The 27,233-nt window shown below is 36.4% G+C and overlaps 1 protein-coding gene and 1 long non-coding RNA gene across 2 annotated transcripts in view; one reads left to right on the forward strand and one right to left on the reverse strand.

Annotated features, from left to right (window-relative positions):
* The window catches only part of LOC102008020, a 21,939-nt gene extending 16,120 nt beyond the window's left edge, over positions 1–5,819 (reverse strand). Inside the window, exons 1-2 of the long non-coding RNA XR_264451.2 lie at positions 5,751–5,819; positions 4,750–4,811 (exon numbers count right to left, since the gene is read on the reverse strand). This is a non-coding gene — a long non-coding RNA (uncharacterized LOC102008020). The remainder of the gene's footprint in view (positions 1–4,749; positions 4,812–5,750) is intronic.
* Positions 5,820–7,030: 1,211 nt separating this feature from the next.
* LOC102008248 (retinal dehydrogenase 1) overlaps positions 7,031–27,233 on the forward strand; it is a gene marked incomplete at its 3' end in the record, with an annotated part of 40,998 nt that continues 20,795 nt past the window's right edge. Inside the window, 2 exon segments of the mRNA XM_013506548.1 lie at positions 7,031–7,163; positions 19,501–19,605. Coding sequence (XP_013362002.1) covers positions 7,098–7,163; positions 19,501–19,605 — 171 coding nt within the window.

Consider the following 27,233-nt stretch of genomic DNA (forward strand, 5'->3'; position numbering starts at 1 on the left):
AAACAAACAAACAAAAAAAAAACCATAATGTACACCTTAAACATATACAATTTTTGTCAAGTATTCCACAATTACCCTGGAAAAACAAACTATCAAAGTTAATTATCACACTTAGACTAAATGTAAAAAGAATAAAAATATATTACTGAGAAAAATTATGGAACAAATAAATGGGTTATATATATGTATATATATATATACACACACATATATATTTTTACATATATATCCCTTATTCATGTCGATATACATGAGCATATATGAGTGGATAGTGCTTACTGATTTAGAATATATATATACATGGAACAATCATTCAATTGTAAGCCACAAGTACTTGGGGATTATTTATTGCTAGTCAATAGAAGAATTAACAAATGCACCTCAAAATAGCCCATGAAAAAAGCAGGAATAAAAATCAAAATTAGAAGGTATTTTGGATGGAATGAAAAGAAAACAATATATCCAAACTTTCTGAAGAATGACTTAGATGAAAATATAGAGCTTCAAATAAAAAGAACATATAAAATCTAACTATATAGGAGTTGAAGAAAAAAACAGCAAAATGATGAAAAGAAATTAAAACCGAAATTGATGAAACCAACCAAACAGAAAATATATAATAAAGAGACCTGATGAAGCTAAAAGTCCTCCAATAATTGAATAAAATTGACACCAACCTGACCAGACTGATCAAGGATGTGGTCTTCTGACTCTCAGAAAAGGAATATAACCCAGGAGAAAATGCTGAGGTCAATGACTAAATAATAGACAAAAAATTGTTTTTTTGGTACCAGGAATCGAACTCAGGACCTTGTACTTGCCAGGCAAGTGCTTGTGCCTCTGGGCTATATCCCTGGCCCTAGACAAAAGTTTTGTAATAAATGGATAAAGTAAAATAAAGACTAGATTAATAATAATAATAATAATACAATTTAACTAGTGCAAGAGAACAAGGAGGAGCAAAAATTAATAATAGGTTGCTGTAACATGCAGAACAGGACTAGAAAATTGTTGTTTAAGGGTTTCAAAGTCCTTGAATGGGAGAGTGATGAAATTTAAACACCTCTATGAATATACTTAAATCTTGAGGTTAACGTATACGAATGGACAGTATTGCTTCCAGACAAAAACTATTGTTAAAACAACAGAAAAAACAAGCAAGGAGAAGAAGAGCAAGGGACAGAAACTCCTAGCTATCTCTGCAATAATCCTTCTTTCTTGTCCTCATTCATGTAACTGCTGTTTCTTGTGTATGAGCCTGCTACTTAGAAAACACTTGCAATCTGTATTCTCCCTTGCAGCTAAGTATGGACATGTGTCTAAGCTCTAATCAACCAGTTTTAAGTTTCGGGGAAATTTCAAAATGTAGATAGGCTCTAGTTGTTCTCATTTTTCTTCCTCTTTCTCCATTTAGATCCTGGCATTTGAGCAGCCTTCCCTTCTCAAGAAGCCAAGAGTCAGACCAGGAATGTGTGAGCACTGAGCTGTAAGAAGACTCATGAGGTGTCATTTCCTTCTGGAACCAGCTCTGCCTCAGACAACCCACTCACCATCCCGCTTTGTGGGAGAAAGGGTTCCATTTCCACCTAGAATATTTATTTTAGTCTTTCCACTATGGACAGCCAAATCTAATCCTAAGTGATTTAAAGATAAATGAAGTCACAAATTATATCATAACTACAATAGATATAAAGAGGAAAGAAGAATGAAATACATACATATATATATAATACATATTAAAGACAGAAAATAAATACCTGTTAAAGGCAGAAACATGCTGATTGAGTAAAAAGCAGAACTTCAGTTATATGTTCTTTGAAATCTAGATCTAAAAATATCAGAACAATGGAAGATTGAAAATAACCAATTAAATAAAAATAATAGCTTTATAGGAAAAGAACAAGAGTTCACCAATGTCTAAAATTTGTTTGCTGTTGTTTTGCTATAATCAGAAACAGGAAATTCAAGAAAAAGATTGGGTTTGAGGAAAAGGTAGGTAGCTCAACTGAGTGAAAACAGGTTAGAATAAATATGGGGGGCCTAGAGTAAGATGAGGGTCATCTGGAGGGCTTGTTCCAGTACAGGGGGATGGGCACCACCTCACTGTTTCTGATTCCTAGCTCTGAGATGAGGTGTGAGACTGCACTTCTAAGAAATGACAAGATGTTGCTCACGTTGCTCCAGCTTTGAGAATTTCTGTATTTCTCAGTGATCACTGGCTGCCCAAGAGGAAATGGAGCCCGGAGCTGCTTCAGGGGTCCTGAGAGCTGACCACACCTTAGAATCACCTGAAGAGCTCTAGGTGTGTACTCAGACCTGGCCTCAGTCCACCAGCTTCAGAGCCAGTGGTACACCAACTCACTTCAGCAGCCATAATGTCTGTTGCTTTTGTTGATTCTCCTTTGCTTTCTTTTATAACAACATTTATAATTGTATATAGCGCTTACCTCAAAAATTTAGGAAAATCATCTAAAGATCTTCATACCACTTATGCAAACTTTGTTTTGCCATATAACATTCAGTTTCCAGTATTTTTAGGGGTTTTTCTTAGACTAGGATAATTATACAGTCAAGGAAATCAGACCATTTTTATCATGCTTAATACCAGAAATGACAATGAAGTAGAATTTCAGCTGTTAAAAGCAAGGGAAAAACCTAAAAATCTCCCATTTTCCTTGCTTTTAATTATTACCTTTTAGTCACAGTAAAAAAATCTCTCCATTTGGAGTCCTGCAAATGTGCTTACATTCTTGGTCTCTCCTTGGCTTTGCTGTCGATGGCACCTCTGTCGCATGTTATGATGATAATGGTTCACTGGGTAACTTTCCACAAACATGAAGGCCACGTGTGTCAGAAACACTGGATGTCTGCTATGTGACAAAATGATGTCAAGAGGATGAAAACTGCACCCTCACATCCTGCTAAGGCTGCCTTTCTGAATATGGGTGGTACAAACGGAGAGGAAGATTGATCCGTTACATGCAGATCACTGAGTACTTCACCTCCAACCACCTTTCTGCACGCCTCCAATCACCCAGCTGCTTTACCTCATAGATATCCCTAAAAGATATCTCCAGAAGGCAGATTCCAGCCTTCTCCTCCCCTCCCAAGCTTGGCTGCCTTGAAAATCAACTCTTCTTGTTTGCAAAACTTGTTGCCTCAGTGATTGGAGTATTGTTCAGCAGGCCAAATGGGTCTGATTTAGTAACACAGTGAGTTTCCAAATGCTGAGTTTAGGGTCAAAGGGAAATTAGAGATTGTAGTCAAATACCAAGAAAGAAACACAATTTCTTGTTGCCCTAATAGCTCCAGAAGTTATAACTTGCTTTTAATTAATTAAAAAAAAAAAACACAATAGTTTAGCAGGATTTTCTTAAAGTATTTTTCTACCTTTATATTTTTGCTAAACTGTGAGTTACCCAATCATTGCAGGCATTTTTTGATTTAAAAATTAGTATTACAAAATAACACAAAAACAATACAAGCAGTACAGAATTTCAGACAAGGTAATAGGAAATTAACAATGGTTGTTGTACTACATATTGATACCCTCATATGTGTGACTCAGATAAACAAACATAGGCATGTAAGATTGAATGAACAATTAAACATTAACCATTCCTTTCAATAAAGCAATAGAAATCAGTAGTGCAACTACCTTGTTAATATGTTTTCATTCTTTTATCTTTATTTTTTTAAATTTTATTTTAAAGAGTAAAAGAAGGATAACATAGTAATAGGGGGACATACCGAATTACAGACAAGGTGGTAGGAAATTATCAATGGTTGGTATTTTACCTATTGGTATCTTCAAGATAGTTTCTCAGGAAAACAAATAGACAAATAATAGTGTCTTTCATCTTTAAAATAAAAACAAAATTAATATTAAAGTTGCTGGCCAGGCACAATAGCACATGCCTTCATTCCACTGGGAAGCTGAGATAGAAGAAACACTTGAAGTCAGGATTCCCTGGCCTCATGTTGAGACCTTCTCAAAAATAAATTAATTAATTTAAAAACGAGCCCTTTAGCAACATACTTGTTAATAACTTGTGCATATCTGATTTTCTTAAAACTAATGTCGAGAGGTAGGATAACTTGAACAAGGTTTTGATCATTTCTAATATTTAGGACACAAATTCCAAGCGCTAGTACACTTTGACGAATCTTGAAGGAACACAGATATTTCTCTGTACTTCCACATATGATATGATTGGAATGAAAAGTGTCCCTGGCTGACAAAATCACCAACTCATCACTGCTTTTTTTGTTTGTTAGTTTATATTTATTGGAAAATAATAAATATCTCTCTGGTTGTGTGAGGTGGGAAGAACTACCTGGAAAACATTCTTTCCTTACAACTATGCTTTAGCTAACTTGCACATTAATTTGCATTCCTTGGATTCTTTTTGTAAAAACATTTTCTTTGTATCAAATTCAAAATCAGGAAAGAGATGAAAGTGATGTACTTGAAGTTAGGAGTCTGATGGTTTAGGGGAGAAGGAAGGAGAGGGGAAGAGTGGTTAGAGGTGTATGGGAGTAGACTACCAAGTCCTGGTGTTCTGTTTCTTGACCCAGGCAATGGTTATTTTGTTTTGCTCATTTTACAACTATCTGTTGAATTGTGCACTTATGATTTTTGCAATTTTCTGCACATGGTGTGTTTAACATCCAAGAAGTTTAAATCAAGTTAAAGTACCAGCCCTTCCTCAGCTGGTTAAGCCCATCATACAATTCAAATATACAGACCTGACTCCGGTCTTGAGGTTGGCTTCCAAGCTCCCATGTTCGCATCAAAGCCGTTTCTCTCTCTACAAAGGAAGGAAGGCAAGAAAGTCTTTCACCCACGTAATCATTCCCAGGAATATGCAGTATTCTAGAAAATAAGGCCGGAGCCAGGCAACGCTTTGCTCAGAAATATAGATCTTAGATCTTGTGGTTTCTGAGCAGAAAAGATCTGCCCTTCAAGTGAGATTAAGGTTGAAGAATTAGTGGTGCTTAAATGATACTTAGTAAATATTTATTGAAGTTAAATGGGTGGGTGTGGTAACCTGTCTCCAAGGCTTCTGCTTCTACCTACATTCATTAATGCCTATTTTAAAGAGACTATTCTTATGTAATTATCCAACAACAAACAAACAAAGATATGCTCATCCAAAGAATGAGCTGAAATGCCAAGTGTGTTATAAGGCCTGGTGCTTTCACTGCGTGGACATCAAATAAGTTAGTGTTTGATTCTACAAATAACCGTGAAGCTGAGAGCAGAAGAAAGCAGCAAACCGCAGCTGCTGGGGCCTGGCTGCAGCACCCTCTGCAGGTTATGTAACAGCTGTTGTGTAATTGTGCATTTAACTCGAAACACATTTATGAAAAAGAAAACAATTAGCCTTACCAAAAAGAAAAGACTTAAGAGACAAAATGAGAAATGTTGAAAGGACACAGAAAGTTCTATCTGGTCTTCAAGTAGGAGGTACGGGGAACTCTAGGACTTAGGCATGGAACTGCCTTAGAATCTAGAGGACTGATCCATGCTGCAAAATCTGGCCTGCCTTCTGGCTTTCTGCAAATAAAATTTTATTGAAAAACATTTACACCCATTAATTTACCTGCTGTGCACAGTGTCATGTAAACAAAGGACAAAGAAGTTATAACAGAAATCATCTGGCCCAGAAAGCTAAAAATATTTCTTATCAGTCTCTTTACAGAAAAGTGTGTGAATTCCTAGCTTAGATGAAAAAAGTTAAGCTTACGTGCTTGTAAGGGTGACAGTTCACTTGGAGAACCATAGCGGCTGATTTTTGAAGCTATCTGAAATTCTTACAAAGCAGGGGGTCATGGCGAATAAGAGGTTGGGCTTTGCAACCAGGCAGGCGTGAAAAGAAACTGAAATTTTGGCCTTGTACTTATTAGATCTGTGATTATGAGTAAATTACTCACCCTTTACCTACAAAATTGGGAGACAACTTGTGGAAGGAAAGAAAACTGAGGCTCTCACACTTACTTTAGAGAAACTACGCTGCATTTTTTGGTTTCCCTATCTAAATCCCGTATTCAGGGGAGCTGGCAAGAACTTGTTAATTCATTGCAATCAGAGCATCCAAAGAATTTTATCTTGTTCCTATTAGAACTTTTGCTAGAGCTTCAACACAATAAAGCATTGTCCTTAACATGAGAATGGTTCCGTTTAAAGTTGTCCTTTTTGAAAATTCCCAGCTTGAACACCAAGAATTTGAATTATTTGAGAGTCCGGTTTAAAACTTGCATGACTGTCTATAGCAGTGACTGATAAAAACAAACACCTTTGAGAACCAGAGTTCTCTTTTTATCTCATGAGCTCTCACAGACGATGTGGTCACATCGCTGATTGTGGTGACGCTGGCACCGTATGTCAGTGTACTCTGAGCTCCCTAAGAGTCCTGCTGACGTTTCTGTTTCCACATGGAAAATATATATAATTCAGGGCTCCTGAAATCACGGCAGAGGCACTGGAAATCCACCTGAGTGATTAGATTTTTAAAAGCTGGCAGAAGGTAGTGCCTAAAGTGCCCTTATTCCCCTCCCAGTCACAGTTTTCGGAGGGATGGATTGTTTTGCTGCCGGCCTTGTCCTGAGACACCTGGTTAGGTTCTTTTCCTTTTCATCTTCTACTGAGAACAAGGGTCCTTTTGGATTCTTTCAATTCTCAGGTTTTCTGATTCCAAGTCATCAGAGAACAGAAAGTTACACAGTAGCATAAAAAGCCAAAAAAAATAATAACTGGGTTTAGAGGCCAGAGCAGCTGTGCTGCATATCCTTATCACAGGTTTCAGCTTTGTAAATTAATTCATCTGCAAATAGTGCCCTGTCTCCAGATGCAACTGCAGTGTTAGAGTGCTGGTTTTTTTAAGGATTTAAGTTTAAAGCCAAAGGCTTCCTGCTCTAGGTGTTACAAATAAGTAGTGTCCTTTCTTTTTTGCTCCCGGTCTGTTCACCCAATCATATCCCAATATGCAAATAAACTTTAGCCAGTGCAGATAAAAAGGAACAAATAAAGCCAAGTGCTGTATCAGAATCAAATTGCTGAGCCTGTCACCTGTGTTCCAGGAGCCGAACCAGAAATGTTGTCCTCAGCAAAGCCAGACTTACCTGTCCCCCTGACTGATCTGAAGATTCAGTATACTAAGGTTAGTACAACTTGTATCCACTGCTTTGCCTTGGGTTTCCATAAGGTACATCTGTTTGAAGCATAAAAAGGTCAATTTAACTAAACTTGTGTGAAGAGCCCTTTGCAAATACAAAAATAAAGACTTGTTTAAAATGCAGGTCTGGGTTTGGTGTCCTAATCAAATAATAAATTCTAGACCATAATAGACAACTTTTCATAAATTTCTTATGATATTTCAAAGTGAAAAAATATTTCAAAGTGAAAGAAACCTTCCTCTATGTTAAATATTCTTGTACCAGAATTCAGTGGACTTTAGTAAGCAGTTTTAACTCCGTGTAGCCAGAATATAGACGAGTGAGGCAAGTACTCACTGGATTAACTTACTGGAAGAAGCCAAAAAGTTAGAAATATTTGAGAGAGAGAGAGAGAGAGAGAGAGAGAGAGAGAGAGAGAGAGAGAGAGAGAGACACAGACAGCTACAGAGACAGACAGAGAATACGGTAATAATGTAACTTTTCTATATAGTTCATAAAAACAGTGCTAAATCAGAAGACTTATATCTGATAATTAGATGAAAGCTATTTTGTAAAATTTCAAATTGACTTCTGTTATTCTACCTATTTTGGTAAAGAAAGCATGCTTATTTATTTTTGCAGCCAAGTTTGTTGTTATTGCAGCAAAAATGTAATTGTTAATTAATAAATATACAGACGAACAAGGACAAGAGCCAGACACAGCTTCAAAATCTACTTCTAGGGAGAACTAAGCAGTAGATCCTGCTGGAGTTGTACTGAGGGTGCATGTCTACTTTGCTTCACTCACAGTTGCATGCCTGCTTGCCTGTCAGATGGTAGCACTGCAAAAGAGAAAGAAAAATGAAAAGAAACAATCAACAATCCAAACAAAATCACCTAAGGTTAACTTTATAGTGTGATAAAGAGAAAAACTGTTGCAACTCAGGAGGAGTCATCTTGCCTTCTTAATCAACCAATACATGGACCAAGAGCATTAAACTTGCTAACGTAACATTTTCATCTATTATTTGTTTATCTCCCTCATGCTGTGCTGCGTGATTTTGAAATTCTAAGTTCTATTGTTTTATTTACATAAGCACAACAAGTGAGGAATCTGCTCAATTGACTGGTCCTTTTCCTTAGGAAAATTTCCCCAAGCATGAGTGTGCCTTTAACATGGTAGCCTTGCAGCTATGGAATATTTGAAGGTATTATTACACAAGAATTTACTGGACAGAAAATGCTTTTTCACTGAATTTTATCATGAATGGGATGATGAAATGTGTAAATGTCTCCAAATAATTTACATTTCAAGAAGTTATGCCCAAAACATCACATCTCAAATCTTCTTGACTTTCTTAACCAGCTTGTTATTCACAAGCAATTTTAAGTCAAAGTAAGTGTATTTAAAAATGCATTCATGATGATCAAAACTGCTGGAATTGCTTTAACTATTCCACTGCAATTATTAAAAGGAATATATTTTTCTATGATCCTTCCTGGAAAGATATTTTGATAGCTCAGATGTCTCCTCACACTTTATTTAATTTGACTTTGCAGAGGTTTGCAAAGTCTTTATTGTTTTTTTACCTCCAGGCAGCTCTAACATGAAATAATCTTTCTAATGAATTAAACTTTGTTTAGCAGCTGTTAACCAAACTATAAATAACAGTACTAGAGAAATGAGATGTTCTTTACAATGTAATATGCAAGCATAAAACTAATGATTCCTTAATAAAAAAGGTGCTTTTATGATTGAAATCTGTTCACCTTGAATTTAATGTACGACAGCATCCTTCTAAGGAAAATGATTGACCTGAGTGTTCAAAAGAAGACAAATTTGAAAGAACAGGCACTTACACTCTGTTGAAAAACTTCTTTAAGAGTATTACATAATGCAACTCAGTGAGTTTGGTATCTCACGACAGCATCCTTCTAAGGAAAATGATTGACCTGAGTGTTCAAAAGAAGACAAATTTGAAAGAACAGGCACTTACACTCTGTTGAAAAACTTCTTTAAGAGTATTACATAATGCAACTCAGTGAGTTTGGTATCACTTGTATAAATCTGGTCTGTTCAGATAGCATTTTATTGTTTGACTTTATGGGTTACAGTTTTTTTTTTCACACTTGGAAGGACACCAGTTATGTATGGAATTAAATCTAAATGGGTGAGCTTTTTCAAATGCCTTTGTATTTTCCCCTTTCTGTGTCCCACTGATGAATTATATTGGGTTTGCTCTTGCAGTAAAAGTTGGAAAAATGATGGTCATTAACTAAATTTCCTACTTACAAACCAAGTAAGCAATAGTTTTACAGTGACTGAGGAACTACCTTCTCTGATCAGCCCCTAAACTTCTGTATTATTTTCTGTACTTTAATATCCTTCATCATTATCTCTAGAAGTATAGTGGTTGTTGGGGCAAAGGAAGGAGAACAGACAAGCAGGGTTGAATACAGAAATTTATAGCTATAGTTAGAAGAGCTACACATACTCTTAAGCTGGAGACTGCTTTTTATCCAAACAAAAGAACTCGTTGATGCATATCTCTTAATGACTTATTTTCTAGTACAGTCAGATGATTTCTTTGTTGGGGTAGATGAAACAGAGATTAGAGTTTAAGAAATATTTTCTAAAATGATACAAAAGCTTTTGGAATTTAAAACCTCAGAAACATAAATCCACATGAACTTGGATCCCAGCCCTATCCTCATTATTCTCCTTTCCAATTGTAAAGGGATCTCACATCTGCCAACCCATCCCTGGTGTTGAGCTTTTAAATGAAGAGCTTCTTTGAAAGTTATATGATCACTGGGCAAACTACATTAGCTCTGTCTGCCTCCTCTTCCTTACAAATAAAATGGGGATTATCAAAGTATCTATTTCCTAAGGTTAGTGAAAGTATTATAGGAGAGAGATGTAAAGTACTTAAAGCAATGCCTGGCACATGGGAAATGCATGATTAACGTTAGCTACCCTAGTCCTGAATATTTTCCTGGATCATTTCCAGCTTTTTCAGAATTTTCTTTGACCCAGCTTTCCCCGGACCTGTTTCCCACACACGCTCTTCCCGTCTGCCCCTGCTCCGGGGTTTCCTCGCCCTGCCTGGCAGTCTCATCCCACCTGACAAAGGTTGCACTGGAGCGAAGTTCAAAGGGTTTGTCAGGGAGTTCAGGGATCAAGTATTTCCTCTTAGAGAATTTGATTACTTTATTTTCCATCTTTCTTTCTCAATACTGTTTTTTACATTGAAAATAAAAAAAGACAAATAAGAAATTCAAGACGACTAGTTTTCTTAGATAGGGTTTAAACCCAAAAATGTTCAATATGATTATTAAATTTAACTAATTAAGCAGAGTTTGCTGATGGCAAGGAAAACATTCATCAACTAATGACATTTTACACACACGTATACACACAGAAAATAATTATAGTTAAGATTCATGGAGTTTACCATGCCAGTGACTGCTTAGGTTTCTTTATAATGATTTCAGTGATGCCTATAACAGTCCTGTGAGGAGGTTACTATTTGCTTCTTACATATGAGGGAACTGAGGAACAGAGTGGGTAAGTAACTTGCCTAAAGTTACACAGCTAGTATATAGCAAAGCTAGACTTTTAATACTGGCAGGCTGAACCCTCACACTAACAAGTCATTTGTCTAAGGTCAGTACCACTACTTTGGGCCACGGAATTGCCAGGTTTTGTTGTGTTTACTCTGACTTTCATTTGCCTGCTTGTGATTATGGGATGATGCATGACCATGAGCTTTTCCAGCTGCTGCTCAGCAGCTCCCAGGCCAACAACAGGACATTTGCCATGAATTCAGAAAAGAAAGGACAACAGGGAAGGTTGGAAGGAAGCAGGCTCTCTGCTGGCAAGGTGGAATTTGGGTTGGGAGAGGCTGTGAGGAAAAGTTACAGAGTTTCTCTAAATGTCTTCAACACATACAGATTGAACTTTGGTTATAGCAGACCGCTGCTCTCCTAGGTTTCTGGTTTATTTGATATTTCTGTTTTAAATAACATGTCTTCTACAAGAATAAGTTACTCATCACTGAGTATTTTGTGTCAGGCCTGATTTGAACAGTTAGTTTTCTTTTTGTTTCTTTCTACACCATTCTCTGCTTTTAAATTTTTGCAACAGACAAACTCAAGCCACATGCATTTCCAAATACCTTCTCTCACTTATTTCTCCCATTTTTCCTTTTCCTTTATCTAACACAGTTATTGAGTGCATGCACTGTGCTAGGTGTTATGACGCACAAATGTTAAGTTGATTTTTATCAGCCAGAGATTTTATTCCTAGAAGATATATGTGGCAGAACTCAAGTGAAGTAAGACAGCACTTTAATCATACACTGTAAGTGCTAAAACAGAAAACTGAACCCTGAGAGACTACGACAGGTAGAGCTCACTCTTGATGATGTTGTTAAGAAGAATTCTTTTAAAAAGGGGGCATTTGAGGTAAGTCTGACGGGTGCAGAGAATAAAGTGGCAGCGTAGAATGGGGAAGAACAGAGATCCAGGGTAACAGAACATACGCGACCCTGCACACAATGGCTTGTTGTGTTTGAAGAACTGTCAAAAGGCGAATAAGACTGGGGTACAGTGAAAGAGGGAAGGTACTTGTGAAAGGAGGTTAGAGATGCATGCAGGGGTCATGCCAGCTGGCTGGTAGAGTCTATTTGAGGGAACCACTTTGGGGTGCTTACAACAGGACAGGACCTATGTTCTCAGAACAGCTGAATGTGCTGTGGCGTTGCTTTCATTTGAGAGATCTTTTCCAAACTTCTGACTGGAAATATTTTGTTTGTTTGGGGCTTGAAAGCAGTTGAACAAGTAGCTGAATGTCTGTAGAGCAGTAAGAGTGTAACAAGATAAAACTTCAATTTCCAGTTCTTTTACCTGTTTAATAATATGACCTTGACCAAACTTCTAATCTGCGTCAGCATCAGGTCCCCATTCTGTGAATTGGGAATAATAATGACTGCCTTGGAAAGTGGCTGTGAGAGTTAAGTCAAATAAATTGTGAAAAGTGCCTCGAACTTGTTGTCGGAGTCTGAGTCTTGTCATTTCAGAGCTGATATATTTCCACATGAAATCAGCTTCCTCCTGATTGCTGAAGATGGTGGTACTCTAATCTCACTCACGAAAGCCCAATGAACACACTAATCTTACACAGCAGTCATCATGAGACTATCATAATTGTGGTCAGAGGATATATTACACGTTTAGCAGATGTAGGTGACAACACAGACCCATGCTCCAAAGAACTTGAGCAATGACTGTTTCATATTTAAACATTTAATTAAAATCTAATTAGTCAGAAAAATAAATACAATAGTCCCTCCCTCCTTAGCCAAAGTTTTGCTTTCTTTAGTTTTAGATATCAACAGCCAACTAATGTTAGAAAATATTAAATAGGAACTTGCAAACATCCACCATTTATAAGTTTTCAACTGTGTGCCATTTTGAGTAATGTGATGAAATCTCAGGCCATTCTACTGTTTGTCTCACTTGGGAAGGGAATCATCCCTTTTCTCTGGATATCCCACTCCATAAGCTCCCTGCCCATGAGTCAAGTAGTAGCTAGCTAGGTTATCAAATGATTATTGAAGGATCACACTACTCAATGTCCAGTAACAACATATTCTGTAATGGCCCCAATGTCTAAGAGTAGCAATGCTGAGAATTTATATTTACCAGGGAAAACACAGAAAGTAACTCCTTTAAGTGAGGAGGTAATAGTACAATAAGACATTATGAGAAAAAGAGAGATTATACCTGTATCACATTTATATAACAATATACCATTAAGATTGTTTTATTGTATATTGTTACTAATGTCTTTGCCTAATTTACAAACTGTTATCACAGTATAGGTGTACAGTATAGTATGTACAGAGTTGAGATGTCTACTGGGAGTCATTGATCATTTTCCCTGCAGTTAGGGGGTGCTACTGAATTTGCATAAATTTGCATTTCATGATACAGTTATAGTTTGAGTTATAGTTATAGTTTGAGCATGTTTATGTGCATCTATGTACATATCTTAGGCTCCCATAAACTTATCTATATTCCTTAGATGTGACAGAAAGTGTTAGTAATATTTAGATTTCTGATATTATATCTTTATCCAGTTTAACATAATATTGGAATATTAAAGGAATTTGTCCCTTGGGAATTTGGACCAATATCACAGTTCTCAAAATTTTCCCTGAATTAATGCCTCTGAAAGCCCAACACCCATTATCAGACTAATTTCCACTGATCTTCCTATTTCTAGTAGTTGAAGAAATACAGAGAGCTAAATGATGCTCTACGTTTGACATTTTTAAGAAGGAAAAGGATTTCTTACAAGCTATTATGTTATGAGGTTTTAAATGTGAAATATGTACAGAATTTTTGAGTACATATTTTTGTCTCTAATATATGACATATATACATATGTGTCATATATACATATGCTACCTAGAAGGAGATGATAATTACTTTTGTCATATGTAGGATACTGTGACAGTATGTCTCAAAATAAATGTTATGGTAATTTTTCTTCTTTCCTGGCCTAACTGAAAAGGCAGGAGGACATTTTAAACAGCAAGAAGAAAAAGGTAGACCCTCATATGACTGAACACAGACTACAATATCAAACAAATGAAAGGAAAATTTTATTTTTCCTATTTTTGTTTTAATCATTCTCTCATTTTTATTTCTATTCAACTGAAGTTAAATATTTTCCTTCCACCTGTTATTTCCTCTTTCATTTCCTTTTACATTTTTCTTCTTTGAAAAACAGAAATGTTTTATACTCAACACTTTGCTGCCTCAGGGTTTGAGCTTGAAGTTGCTGCCAGAGATCTAGCTTTGATTCTTCTATGTTTTTAACACCCCACCTAACTTTATGTTCTGCATCTCCCGTATTGTTAATTCATTCTTTCCTTTCATCTGTTTCTTTCACCCCTTGTCTTCTTCCTGGCCACAGTCTTTGGTACTCTTTTCAGTTCCTAAGGTTCAGAAAAGATTTACAATACACATTACTCTCCGCATGTTTACCCCTCCCTGTGTCAACATGACTTTCGGGTTTCAAAATCCACCCAGCAGAGTTATATGGTGACTCTTGATATGCTCCCTCTCCTTTGGAATATCTTAAAAGAAATCCTTTGTGCATTGAAAGTGGGATCTGCGAAAAGCTCTCTGAACCAGGCAAGGTGGCACCACCTGTAGTCCCAGCACTTGGGAGACTGAGGCAAGAGGATCGCCACAAGTTGAAGGCCAGCCTGGACTACCTTGTGAATTCAAGGCCAGCCTGAACTCTACAGTGAGACCCTGTCTAAATAAAAAATAAATAAACAAATAAAATTTACAAAAAGCTTTTTGCCATCGAGAAAGCATTGTCTTCCCTTATAAGACTGTAGATCTGCTTGCCCATTGGCTGCACTAAAAATAGAATGTCAATTTAGGGGTCCCTGTTGGAGGAACTCAAGCACGCTCTAACCAAAAGGCTCCAAAATCTCCTGTCACTAGTAGATAAGATCAATAGGTCTTTATTTTGCCCATTAGTAAAATAAGACTATTTAAGCCAGAAATGTTTCTAGAAAATTGCTTCTTTAATTAGAATACAGTGATTGTATAGCAAAGATATTAAGACATAATAGCTGTTACTCTGGAAAGACAAATTTTCCCCAAACTATGACTTGGATAATAAACTACATCTGGGAAACATGCGCTTGTTTGTCAAAGATAATGCATCTCTTTAAGTCTGACATATATGAAGTGTGAAAAATAGAAATCAGTCTCTAAGTTGCCTCAACATTCCCATTGACTATTTCCTGAAGTAAAATACATTTGAATTCCAGGTGTATGTATAGATTTCTATAATTTCCAATCAATACTGTGAACTTTAAGGTTGATGTCTACTGTACATATATATTATTCATAGTAGCCTAAATCCACAATTTATAATTAGAATACAGTTAATATAATGGTTAAATGGGACTGCAAAATATTTTAACTTTATAACATTATCCCTTTTTCCTTAAAGTTGCTGACGGCAAATAGGAAATATGAAATTAGGCGAACACCATGGAGAGATTATTTCAATAAGTCTAAAACAGATTTCATGAATGTTCTGATAAACAAGCATTAGTCTAGACTTCTCTGTGTAACCACTTATTATAATTACAAAAGAGTTATTATTCAGATACAGATTATTATTAACCATATTATTATTAACAGATTAATAATTAATATTAATGAGATTATTAGTAATAACCATATTATTAACCATATTATTCAGATACGGTTACATGGGTAGGTAGACAGCAAATGCCAAATGTAAAGCTAAAAAGTTAAAATAGTAACACAAGATTATTAAGGGAGTTCCTACTAATAAATTCTCCACAGCTCAGGGAGAGAAATGGATGGTGCAATGCCCAGTCCTTACAGATACCTCAGAAAACATATGACCTGTATTGAGTTCTGTCTTATACCTGTAGGTCTCTCTGAGGGGGGCAGTGTCTATAATTCATAACTTGAAGACTACTGCTACGTAATGCTCTAAAGACTTTGATCTCATTCTTGGCTTATTAGTCTCTGGGCTAATCTCTTAGACTCTAGTTGCTCTGTCTCAAAAACTTTGGAGACTTTAAAAATAGTATTTCTAAAGCATCCATTTTATCCAGAATATAGTTCAAGCTTCTTACGTGGGGGATCGAGATCAACTACAAACCACCTTCGTTCTCATGGTCAGGCCTCACCTATGCCTTGATTCAAAAGGAATTCTCAGTTTGGGGCAGTTTCTTCACTGTGTTGCAAAAGTCCCAAGATTGTTCTCTTTGCTCTTTGCTTTTCTTCTTTTCACCAATCCCAGCCCATCCATACTTTAAGAATATATTCGTTCACTCCACATTTTTCTCTTCCAGTCTCACTATTCGGTGCACTGCTTTGGCTATTGGAGTCTACAGTCTTTAACCTTACTGGCTGGTCTCAATATAAATACATGCTCCTCTTGGATTCTACACTCCTGGAGGCAGGGCCATGACTGACTCACCTCGCATTTTTCCACTTCATGTTCCAGACTACATCTCAAGCATATCCGCTCATTATTTGACAAAAACTTTTCTGATACAAAAGAAGAAGAGCACTCAGGATTATGTAAATATAAGCACAAGCTCAAACAACACTTGGATTCACAGTGTTCTCCAGTGTTAAAGGTTAAAACTGAATAATGCAGAGCTGTGGCCGATAATTTAGGATTATCTATAGCTGATCTCTTCAGTTGCCTTAAGGCTGCCAGAGAAACTGGGGTTTTACTGCAGGTTAATGCTGATTTACAAAATGTTAACTGGCTTTAATCTGAAGAAGGAAATTTATGTGCAATTTAGATGCATGATTCTGATACTAAAACAAAATGGTATATGCATATTGCAAAGAGTCTTTCTCCAAGAGAGGTGAGATGAAGGGAATAAAACCTAGAATGTATTGAGAGCATGTTATTGAGAATTTGAGATAAGATAATTGTCACAGATGAAGAATAAAAGGACTCAGGCAAGAAGCTATAAAGTCCCACCATAACTCACACAAAACAATCAATTCTCTTTTTTAAAAAAAAAAATTTGTTTAGTGAAATTATACTATACAGTGGTGGAATTTTGAGTCCATTTCTCACAGAATGAGATTTATACGTTCTCTTACTGTGGAGAGGTAAAGTCTGAAGAGATAATACATTCTTGAGAGCAGGGAGGAAGGCAGTTTTAGCATGTGTTTGAATCTGATGCAAGCTTTGAAGGCTGGTTTAAAAATCTGGGGCAGGTACCACAATGTTCTTAGGTCTTTAATTTTTCTTTAGTTTTTCTTTTGAAATTTCATGGGCTGATACATGGGTATTTAACTTTAACAAAAAGAAGAACTTAATAAGCAATTTAATAATAGGATAGCAGCAATTGTTCTGGAAAAAGAGGGTAAATATGACTGGAGAGATTAGAGACATCTTCATAAGGAGATGATGCATTAAGGCTGAGTTTCAAGCAGAAGAATGTGGCAGAACTCCCCTCTGAGAACCGTATGAATAAAGGTGTGGAGCAGAGAAGGGCATGGCACAAAGTTGCAGTAGAATGAGACAGAAGCAAAAGGCAACTTTGGGGAGCAGTGGGACCGTAGTTTGGAAGAGGATATTGAGCCCAAATCATAAACCCCCTCAAGTGACATGCTAAGAAGTTCAAGGGGGGAATCACAAAAGAGTTCTAAGGAGGCATGCAGACAAAAGTGAACTTGGTCGGGTGAGGAAGATTCTAGAAATGGGGTGCAGATTAAATTTTATTTAGGCAACTGTGAGGCAGGGAGTAGTTTAAACAGTAATAATGAACAAAGTGATATAAAAACGTGACTATGGATTATGTGTGTTATTAATGAAGAAGGACAGTGTGTAGGGGGCAGAGAGAGAGAGAGATATAGGTATCGGGTCTGGATTAGAAAGCTTTTAGAACCTCAGTTTGGGGTGAGAGCAGCAAAAATGTAAAGATAGCAGTGAGTGAGCTTGGGGAACACTGCTGAAGTGTCTTCCAGTCATCCCTTAGTAAGAAAAATACTAAGTGGCAAGGATTAGAGATGCCTAAGAAAATATTCCTTAAGGGTGACTATAAGGTTCTTCAAAGTGTGTTTCAGATAGCTGTGTATTGTTTCACCCCGATAGATGCTGTAGAGTCATGATTTTAGGTTTATCTTTCTTCAGTTTGAACGAAGATGCCAACTTTTATTCCTCTTGAGGGATAATATGAATTTTATGCTCTTCATTTGTATTCAGTTACCCTGTCAGAGAAGCAAGGATTTGCTGGCTACTCTTCTCAGACCTTTATAGTTTTATCTTGCCACATCTAGTCTCTTCATCTGAACCGCTTGGTCTACATCTTCCTCTATATACTCGTGCGTACATCCTCTCCCAGTCAGTTCTAGCTTCACACTACAATTCTTTTGAACCTTCAACAGATATAAGATGATGTTTTGTTGTATGGACAATTTTATTGCTGTGAACAGGCAAATAAGGAGGCTTGTCTTCCACCCTAGTTTCCAGCAAATCACAAATATCATAATGTATTCATGTGTAGAATATATAATCTCGATAAATGTCACTGAGAAATTTTTACTAACTATGATGCTTTGTTAGCATTGCTAATGATTTACACCTTGCATAGTGGTATATTGCTATATCCAAGACAGAAAAATGAATTTCTATCCCTAAATATGAAGTAAAGATGAATGTCTGAATTAAGATATATGTTACAAACCCAGTATATAAGACAACTTTCTTTTAGAATTATATTTTTCAGTTACCTAGGATTCAAAGTTAAATAAACTAAGTCATGTTTTAATAAACCTAACAAAAATTTGCAATACATAATACTCAATAGTTATTTATGATTGTTTTCATATGTTAATAATAAGAAGAATAAATAAAAATAAAAGGTTCAAAAGTGAAAAAATCCTGATATTGGACATAAAAAGAATATAATCTTACTCATCATTAAAGGATATTCTTTAATTTGGCTTAGTTGTTTTTCTCCAACAAAGGGTAAGTTAATATTACAGTTGGTTTATCAAAGAAATGCAAATTCAGACCTGAAAAGCTGAATCTCAGACATTTTAAATGACATACTAATGGTTTTAACATGTCTCTTCCATTCACAGAATAAAATTCCAAACTTTCTGGATGTACTGTAGAGGCATGTCTCTTTCTCAGTAGTACTACTAAGAAATCTAGTACCTGATCTCATCTGAAGACAAATTAGGAGATGCTCTGATGAAAAGGAGAATGAAATCTGCATGCCTTTAAGAGTCAGTGAAAAACAAGCCATGAGCCAAGTTTTTCTAAGCAAATCTCTTAAGAAATTCTAACCCAAAGTTAGCTTTGTGACAACAAAATAAAGCACTGAAAATAATCAGTCATCGTACCAAATCACAAGAGGCCAAAACAAACATGTTCAGAACTTGAAGTGGAAGTAGAAGTCATGGTTTATAAAGATCAAGCCCACCAAAGCTGTTCTGGCCTCACATGCACAGCTACTTCAGTTAAAAACACCAGTTTCTAAGTTCTTTTCTCCAATCTGTATTTTCTAGCTTTGAAAAGACTGCACACCTTACTAAAGCTTCACAAATCTGATTTTGTTGTAGAGCACACATATGCTTATAATGTGTCTGTATGTAAATTGTAAGATAAAACCAAATATGTTGAGGTGAGAACATTTTTTAGATATTGTGTAACACTTAGTTTAAATTCACACGCATTTGCAAAGTGTACTGCGTATTCAATGCTTTCTTTTACCCACTTTCTCCACAACCCTACAGATCTTCATAAACAATGAATGGCATGATTCAGTGAGCGGCAAGAAGTTTCCTGTACTTAATCCTGCCACTGAGGAGAAAATCTGTGAGGTAGAAGAAGGGGATAAGGTGAGTTTCTGAACAGTAGTTCCATTTTATCCCAGGTTCCTCTACTTCTCACCATTCTGAGCTCCCAAACACATTCCAAGTCCAATAAATTGACCGTATGCTTGAGTTATTGTAGTGACTTCTTTTCATATTGTTTTTCTGCATTGTTTTATAATTGAAATAATGTCCACATTTGTTGTACAGAGTCTTAAGAAAAGACTACTCACAGCCTTGGAAGAGACAAGAAATACTTTATTGATATGAAATCATTCTTTTTAAGTTGCTAGGTGAAATTTTAAAAGTTACTATACTATTTTTTGACAATCATTATTTTAAATAATACATTTTGAAGTTATTTCATTAAAAATCATTGAATTAATATCAACCTGTAGCTTTTAAATGAACTTTTAAAAATATCTCAACTACTGTAACTAATTTAAAGTGCAGTTTTACTGTAGCTAAAATATTAACAAAATAGTGACCGAATTCTTCAGTGACTTTTTAAAATTGTAAATGCTCTACTAATTTAACATTTAGAGCAACCTTATTAGAAAGGTAATATTTTTAGCAACATGTACAAATGGTGATAAAATGGCAGAATAAAAAGACTAAGTACTTTACACAGGATGGCATTTCTCTTAAGTCATAAGATCAGCATTCAAATGTCCTTCAGACCCCAGAGCCTGTGTCTAGGAGGGTTACTGCTTTCCTTTGTGACTTTTATAAAAGTAAGATAGGGTAAATTTAAAAAGCTTGGAGAAATAAGAAAAATAAAAGCCTTCAGACTTTTTACCCAAATACAAACATAAAAAGTGCATGTGTTTCCAATTTGAAGTAATTTGTCTCTTCTTTAGTTGTTCAGTGTTATCCAGCTTTAAATCTCTGCTTTGGAGATTAGCTATAAAGCAATAAATTGTCTTGCTTCATAAAAATACTACTGGGAAATGAATTCAGCAAAACCCAAGGGTACTACCATTCATGACCCTAGCTTTCAGTTGGATCAATCTCATGCTCCTGTACAGTGTCTATTTTCTCTTTGTGGATTGGCCTTAGCCTTAATCCACAAGGTCATAAATCTCAATGTACTGAACCATTCAAGCCTAGTCTCAGAAAGCAATGGAACTTTGGGTTTTCTAAAGACCCTAGATACTTTGTAGAATTGTCAGAACAAAGTGAGGCCCATGCCCGCAGGACCAGAATAGACTTTGAGAAGGAGAAGCAGACTGAAACGGACACAGCACTCGATTTCAGGCTTGGCTTTCTGTGCACACTGAAGAGTTCTCCCTTGCACTCAGCTGCTCCCTTGCACTCAGGTCTCCCTTCACTCAGCTGCGCATTACCTAAAAGGGCAAAGTCCGCATGCAATGGTCATCTCTAATAGTCCTCAACCACTTTTTATGGCTCTGTCCCGGGTACCTCACTGACCTTAGACTTCCAAATTCACCACACCCAGTGTCCCTCCCCTAAGGCTATTTGCTGGTCACTGCCTCTGCGTCCTTCTACCCTGCAACCCTCAGGAACTTGTCCAAGTCATATGGGCAGTAGCAGCCAGAGGTAACACTTTTTGCACTTACCTCGTGGAGCAGCTATTCTTTTTTATAGAAAATGAGGAAATCAGAAATACTTGGGAGGTTAAATAAAATATCCAAAGATCTTCAAGAGCACCAGACTTATAAATCCTCAGTCATTATGTGCTTTTATACTTCTTTCAAAGCCTTCTCAAATCTTCCCAGATACAAGTGCTCTCTTTTGTGTGATTTTAGGACATTGCATTTGCCCATAACACTTGTACTAGAAGCGCATGGGTACTGATGAATTAGTCTAGATAGTGTGATTTTGTAGAGACCAACACTGCACCTCACACTTTCACAACTCAGCTTCTGGTACAAATGTCTCGATGAAACAGTCTTCTCTTGAATCAACCTTTGAATTTCCACCTGCCCCACACCCTAGGAATCTAGCACTCACCTGGCTGTTGACAAAGGTAATGATCCAGAAAATGTGCCCTCATCAGAATTTCCTGGATACCTGGTTAAGATACAAACCTTCACCTCCCTTAGAGTTTGTTTTTAGAACACTAGAGTGAAGCCCAGGAATTCACATTTCTGGCAAACTCTCAGCAAACGCAGCTATGGCTGAAGAGAAAGTAGGGGAATACATTGTGAAAACGCTGAACTAAACTATTAAACAGTAAGTTATATCTCCTCTCGCTGCTTAGCATTTAACAAGGGACAAGGGTTCTTTCTGTAATTGCCAAGGAGATAAGCTCTATTATATGTAGAATGTATTTTATGTAATACATGCAAAATGAAATATAGGTATAAAATGTGTAATGATTACAGCAAGCAAATTATACTGCTCATACATTTATCATTTCATTGGGTTTACAGCCTCTTCTAGTTCTTATGAAACATAAAAAGTACAACTGTACACTTCAGTCACTTCAGCGTGCTGTGGGACATCACAACTTACCCTCCTAACGATTTTGAATTTCTCCTCCTCTCTGATTGTATTTTGAACCCATTATTCAACCCCCATCTCTCACCCTTCTCTCCTTTCCTTCTCAGTTGCTGCTAATTACTGTTACACTTTCTTTTTGAAATCAACTTTTTGTCTTCCACCTATTAGTGAGAACATAACAAATTTGTGTTTCTGTGACTGGATCATTTCCCTCAACACAATGTCCTCTGATCTCATCCATTTTGCCTCAACTGACAGGAATAATTTTTTTATAGATGAATCATATTCCATTGCACATATACCACATTTTCTTTATCCACTTATCTCCTGACAGGCATCTTAGTTGATTCCATATGTTTGCTCATATAAATAGTTCTGCAATTAACAGAGCTATCCCTGGGAATGCAGGTATTATTATTATTTTTTTTTTTTTTTTGCAGATAATATTGTAACATTTCACTTTGTTTGGAGATATACTCAGATGTGGGATAGCTGGATTACATAGTAATTTAATTTAATTTTTTAAAAATGTTCATGCTATTATGCATAATGACTGTACTAATTTACATTCTCACCACAGGTATGTAGGGGTTAGTGAGGGCTCACATCCTCACTAACATTTGGCATGTTTGAGTTCTTTGACAATATCCAATCTGTAAGAAGATATCAATCAAAATAAAGTATTGACATTGTTCAGATCATTTTCCCATTTTAAAATCAGAATGTTTTTTCTATTGTTTCAAATCTTCTAATATGGTAGACATTAATTCCTTATCAGAAGTACAGTCTACCCATTTCCCCATTCTATAGTTGGGCTTTTTAACTGTTTGCTCTTCATACCATTTTTAGTTTTATATAAATTTATTTGTCTATCTTTGTTTCGGTGCTTGTGCTTTTGGGGTTTCATCCAAAAACCATGGCTTAGTCCAAAATATTGAAGTGTTTGCCAGTGTAGCTTGACAGTTTCAGATCTTTCAGGTAGGTGTTTGGTATAGTTTATACCGATTTATGTATCTTGTGAGAGGTGGGGGTTGAATTTCATTCTTCACATATAAACAGTTTTCCCAGCGTGATTTACTCAAGAGGCTGTCTCTTGTCTAATGTATGTTTTTAGTGTCTTTGTGAAAATCGCTTGGATAGATGGATGGAGTAGAGCCCAGACTTGGAGAGGTAAAATGGGGTTGGAAATCACGCTGTCACATCCATTCTGCCCCTGCATGAATTTTTGCAAGACCAAACAGGCAGAGAAATATTGATCACCCCTGGCAAAGTGCTACAGAAGATTCAGAAGCCTGAAAACTATGAGCTATTCCCAGAAACAAGAGAACACATTTTTTGCATTCAGAAAAAAAGAACAAATACCCAGTGTCAGAGATTTCTAGAGATCCACACATAACTACCTCAAATGCTCATCTAGTTGGTTCAGTGGCTCAGGCAAGAATAAGTAAAAAAGCAATAAATATCTGAGTGCAGGTAGAACAAAGCTGTGTTAGCTCGTGTTCTTTCTACGGTTATGAATGTCACTCACAGAAAGACTGTCGAACATTTGTAGTTTGAAACTAATAAAAGAAAAAATATATAGCCTTTATGTTTTAGCTATGGAGCCTTGAGCACTTAGTTTGGCCATTGGTCTCATAGATAACATCTTGCTTTGCCTTAGGGTTTTTTCCAGGGGGAGAGCACATGTCTGTGCTTGGGTTACAGCTGAAGCCTTCCAAGGTAGTCTGAGGCCTTTTCTTGGCACAGTCTGGGGGATTTACCTTCTCGTAAGGAGTAGTAAGAGAAAGTTGACAATTATACCATTAGCCTTTGAGCAGTGTGTCACTGAGTGCTTATTGACAATATTCCTACCCAGAGAAGAACTCAAGGACACCTAGTGACACCCAGCAATGCTTTAAGTCAGGTCACAATCACAAGGGCATTGGCTGGACATTTGATCACCTAAAGTAAATTGTCAGTGATACAGACGGCACCAGGAAAATAACTGTTTGTTCAACATCCAGCATTCCTATCACTGAATTCCTTTTAGAATTATTTAAAAAAAATACTTTGGTCCTTAAAGAATAATTACTGTTCAAACAACTTTGCCAATGAATGTAAACTAATATTGTTTAGTGAAAGGCACAAATCTAATTATATAGTCACAGTAAACCTAGTATTCTGGACCTGACTCTTTAGATAAACAGCCAAAAGTTTCAGGGATTTAATGCAGAAGAAGAATGGAGCTAACAACAGGCTTTAAGTGGTATCCAGATAAAAGAAGAGTGATGGATGGAGTTTATAGAACAAAGCGCAAGTGTGGGTGGGAGCCATTTTCCTTGCACTTCAGTGGGTCTTTTAGGCTGCATAGACTAACCCTGAAAACTGCCTCTACCACGAAAGCATGAACTAACACATACCTGGTGGGGTTAAAAGTAAATGTCCATTAAAGAAAGGGCTTTTGAGAGGTGTAAAAATAAAACTGGTCTGATAACCATTTCCCTCACCTTTGAATGAATTTAATAAGGAAATGTATGAGCTGGTAGTGACTGAAGGGTTCAATCTTCCTTAGCAGAGCTTAGGAGGCATTTGATAGTCCATCATCATTCAAACTACCTTCATGGACACAGCTTGTGGATCTTTACTTTAAAAAAAAAAAAAAATTTCCCAGGCCTGGTAGCATAGGTCTGTAATCCCAACACTCAGGAGGCTGAGGCAGGAGGATCCCCATGAGTTGGAGGCCAGCCTGGGCTACATATTTAGTTCAAGGCCAGCCTGAACTACATAAGGAGACCTTGCCTCGAAAAACCAAACAGACAAACAATTAAAAAAACATTTTAAATGCCAAAGGCAACAGTGTTACTGCTCATAGCAAGTTTGAGTTAATGTACCAAATTATTTTCTGGTTAATTAAAAGATTATATCTTTGAACATCCCCATCTTACAATAAAAATGTTAGACTTGAAATTTAAAAAGAGAAAAAGAGAAAATAAGCTTTTATGCCTACCGGCTATGGATAATGTAAAAGCTTTGCTATACAATGGATTCAATTAAAATACGCTTATGATGTAAATGCTAATATGTTATGTAAGATATATCCTTATGAAACATCAGAGTAACTTGATGGGTGTAGAAGGTAGTTAATGAGATTATGAAATATTTATTAACTTTTTATTGTAGGCACAGAGTCATAAAAAAATACCATAGCTTCAAATACAGATAGTAGTAAATATTAATTGCAACAAATACATAATAACAACCCCACAAAGCTATAAAACCTAGAACTGGGTCAGATATGGGATCAAAGTTTGGTTCTACTCTGTACTGGATTGCATGTTCATGAGACCTAAGCATGTGTAAAACAAGATGGATAAAAATTACATCGGTAACTTGAGACTGTAGAAAACATCAAGTTTAGCAGTCTCTTACTTAGTAGTGTCATCAAACTGAATACTCCAGCAAGGATTTATATAGTTGTAGTAGCTGAACCTTTAAAAATGTGTAGGATTTTGAAAGCATAGAGTGTTTTGGCAGAACATTCTTGGCATGAGGGATCATACAGCAATAAAGAGCTGAGTCAGGGCAGAAAAAACTGAGAATGCAAATTATGGGCCAGTTGAGGGAGGGAGGCAAAGAATATTGGACTTTGAAAAGCAAGCAGAAGAGTCCGGCCTTGGACTGCAGGTGAAAGGGAACAGTTGCAAACCTTGAAATAGAGAGTGATAAGATAAAATTGTATGAGAGAGATTAGCCTGGTAGCTCTAGGCAACACAGTAAGGTAAGGGAGAGGATGAACAGGACAGGCTGTCAACAGTATAAAATAATAAAAGCCTGTAATTCTACCAGGCAGCAAAAACAAAAAGAAGTATCACAATGCACTGGAATTGCTGAAAGTTATTTTAACTCTAGTTTGACTTCTAAGACTATAATAACAATCATATCTATATAATGAACAACATAATATCTGCCACATGAAATTGTATCTCAAGGGTTATTTATATAACCTTCAACACAACCCTGTGAGGTCACCCACCTTGAATTTACAGATCAGAAAACTGAGTTTTAAAAATGTAGTACAGCATTTTACCTCAGAATAGAGTAGGCATCTTGTGTCCACAAATTCCTCTTCCACAGCATCAACCAACCATGGTGATGTTGCTGACATAAACTGTGAAGTTAGGCCTACCGGGGATGGGTCTATACTGAATGTGTACTGATGGTTTTCTTATTACTCTCTAAACAATATGGTATTGTTTGTTTAGAGAACAAATAGAACAGCTATTTGCATAGCATTCACATTACAGTAGGTATTGTAAGTAATCCAGGGATGATTGAAATTATATGTGAGAATGTGTGTAGGTTAGATGAGAAAATATTATATTGATTTACATAAGTCTTTAGCATCTGTAGATTTAGGTTGTCATTAATGTGGTCCTGGGACCAATTCCTTGAGAATACTGACAGGTAATTGTCATTCATGGTATTTAAGAGAGTGGGGTGATGATTGGTTATATGTACCACCCATTTGATTGAATATTTCAGAAGGACAAGCTGTTCAGTTCACTATTCTATCGTTAGCAGACTGAAGAGAAGAATGTTATATGGCAGATTGGGTATGAAACGGATGGATGGATGGATTGATGTAGATGACTGGATGCCTCCAAACTTACATTGCTCATAGGGAGAGATCAGAATTTAAATCTACTTTTTTATTTCAAAACTATAAGTTAACTATCATTACTCTCTCTATTACTGCTCCTGAAAAATTAAATATTGGATGTGGGAAAAAGAGAAATATGATCCAAAGCATACAACCACAAGAATATCTTTATTGATAACAACATTTTCTAAGAATGTTTTCTTTTCTTTTCCTACAAAGAAGTAATTGTCTAGAAGCCAGTTCCTCCGCATCTCGGTGGAGGCCATGACACCTCTGATACCCCGTACTCGACTGAGGCCAATGGCAGAACGCTTAGCAAAAGGATTGAAATGAAAGCTGTGTCACACAGATCTGTTTAAACACAGAGAAGCAAACATTTTATATGCCATGGTATCCACACATCAAACTGACAATGTCAGATTCCTGTGGTTTGCTTCTCTATCTCTTTTTCTAAAGAGTACTTTCTGAATTTAACACTAGAAAGCTAGAACTTATGGCATAAAGCAATGTCCACAGATATGCAATCAGTATGATTCACTGAATGCTCAAA

This window comes from Chinchilla lanigera, unplaced genomic scaffold (genome assembly GCF_000276665.1).
Source record: "Chinchilla lanigera isolate Chin_1 unplaced genomic scaffold, ChiLan1.0 scaffold00111, whole genome shotgun sequence".
NCBI lineage: Eukaryota > Metazoa > Chordata > Mammalia > Rodentia > Chinchillidae > Chinchilla > Chinchilla lanigera.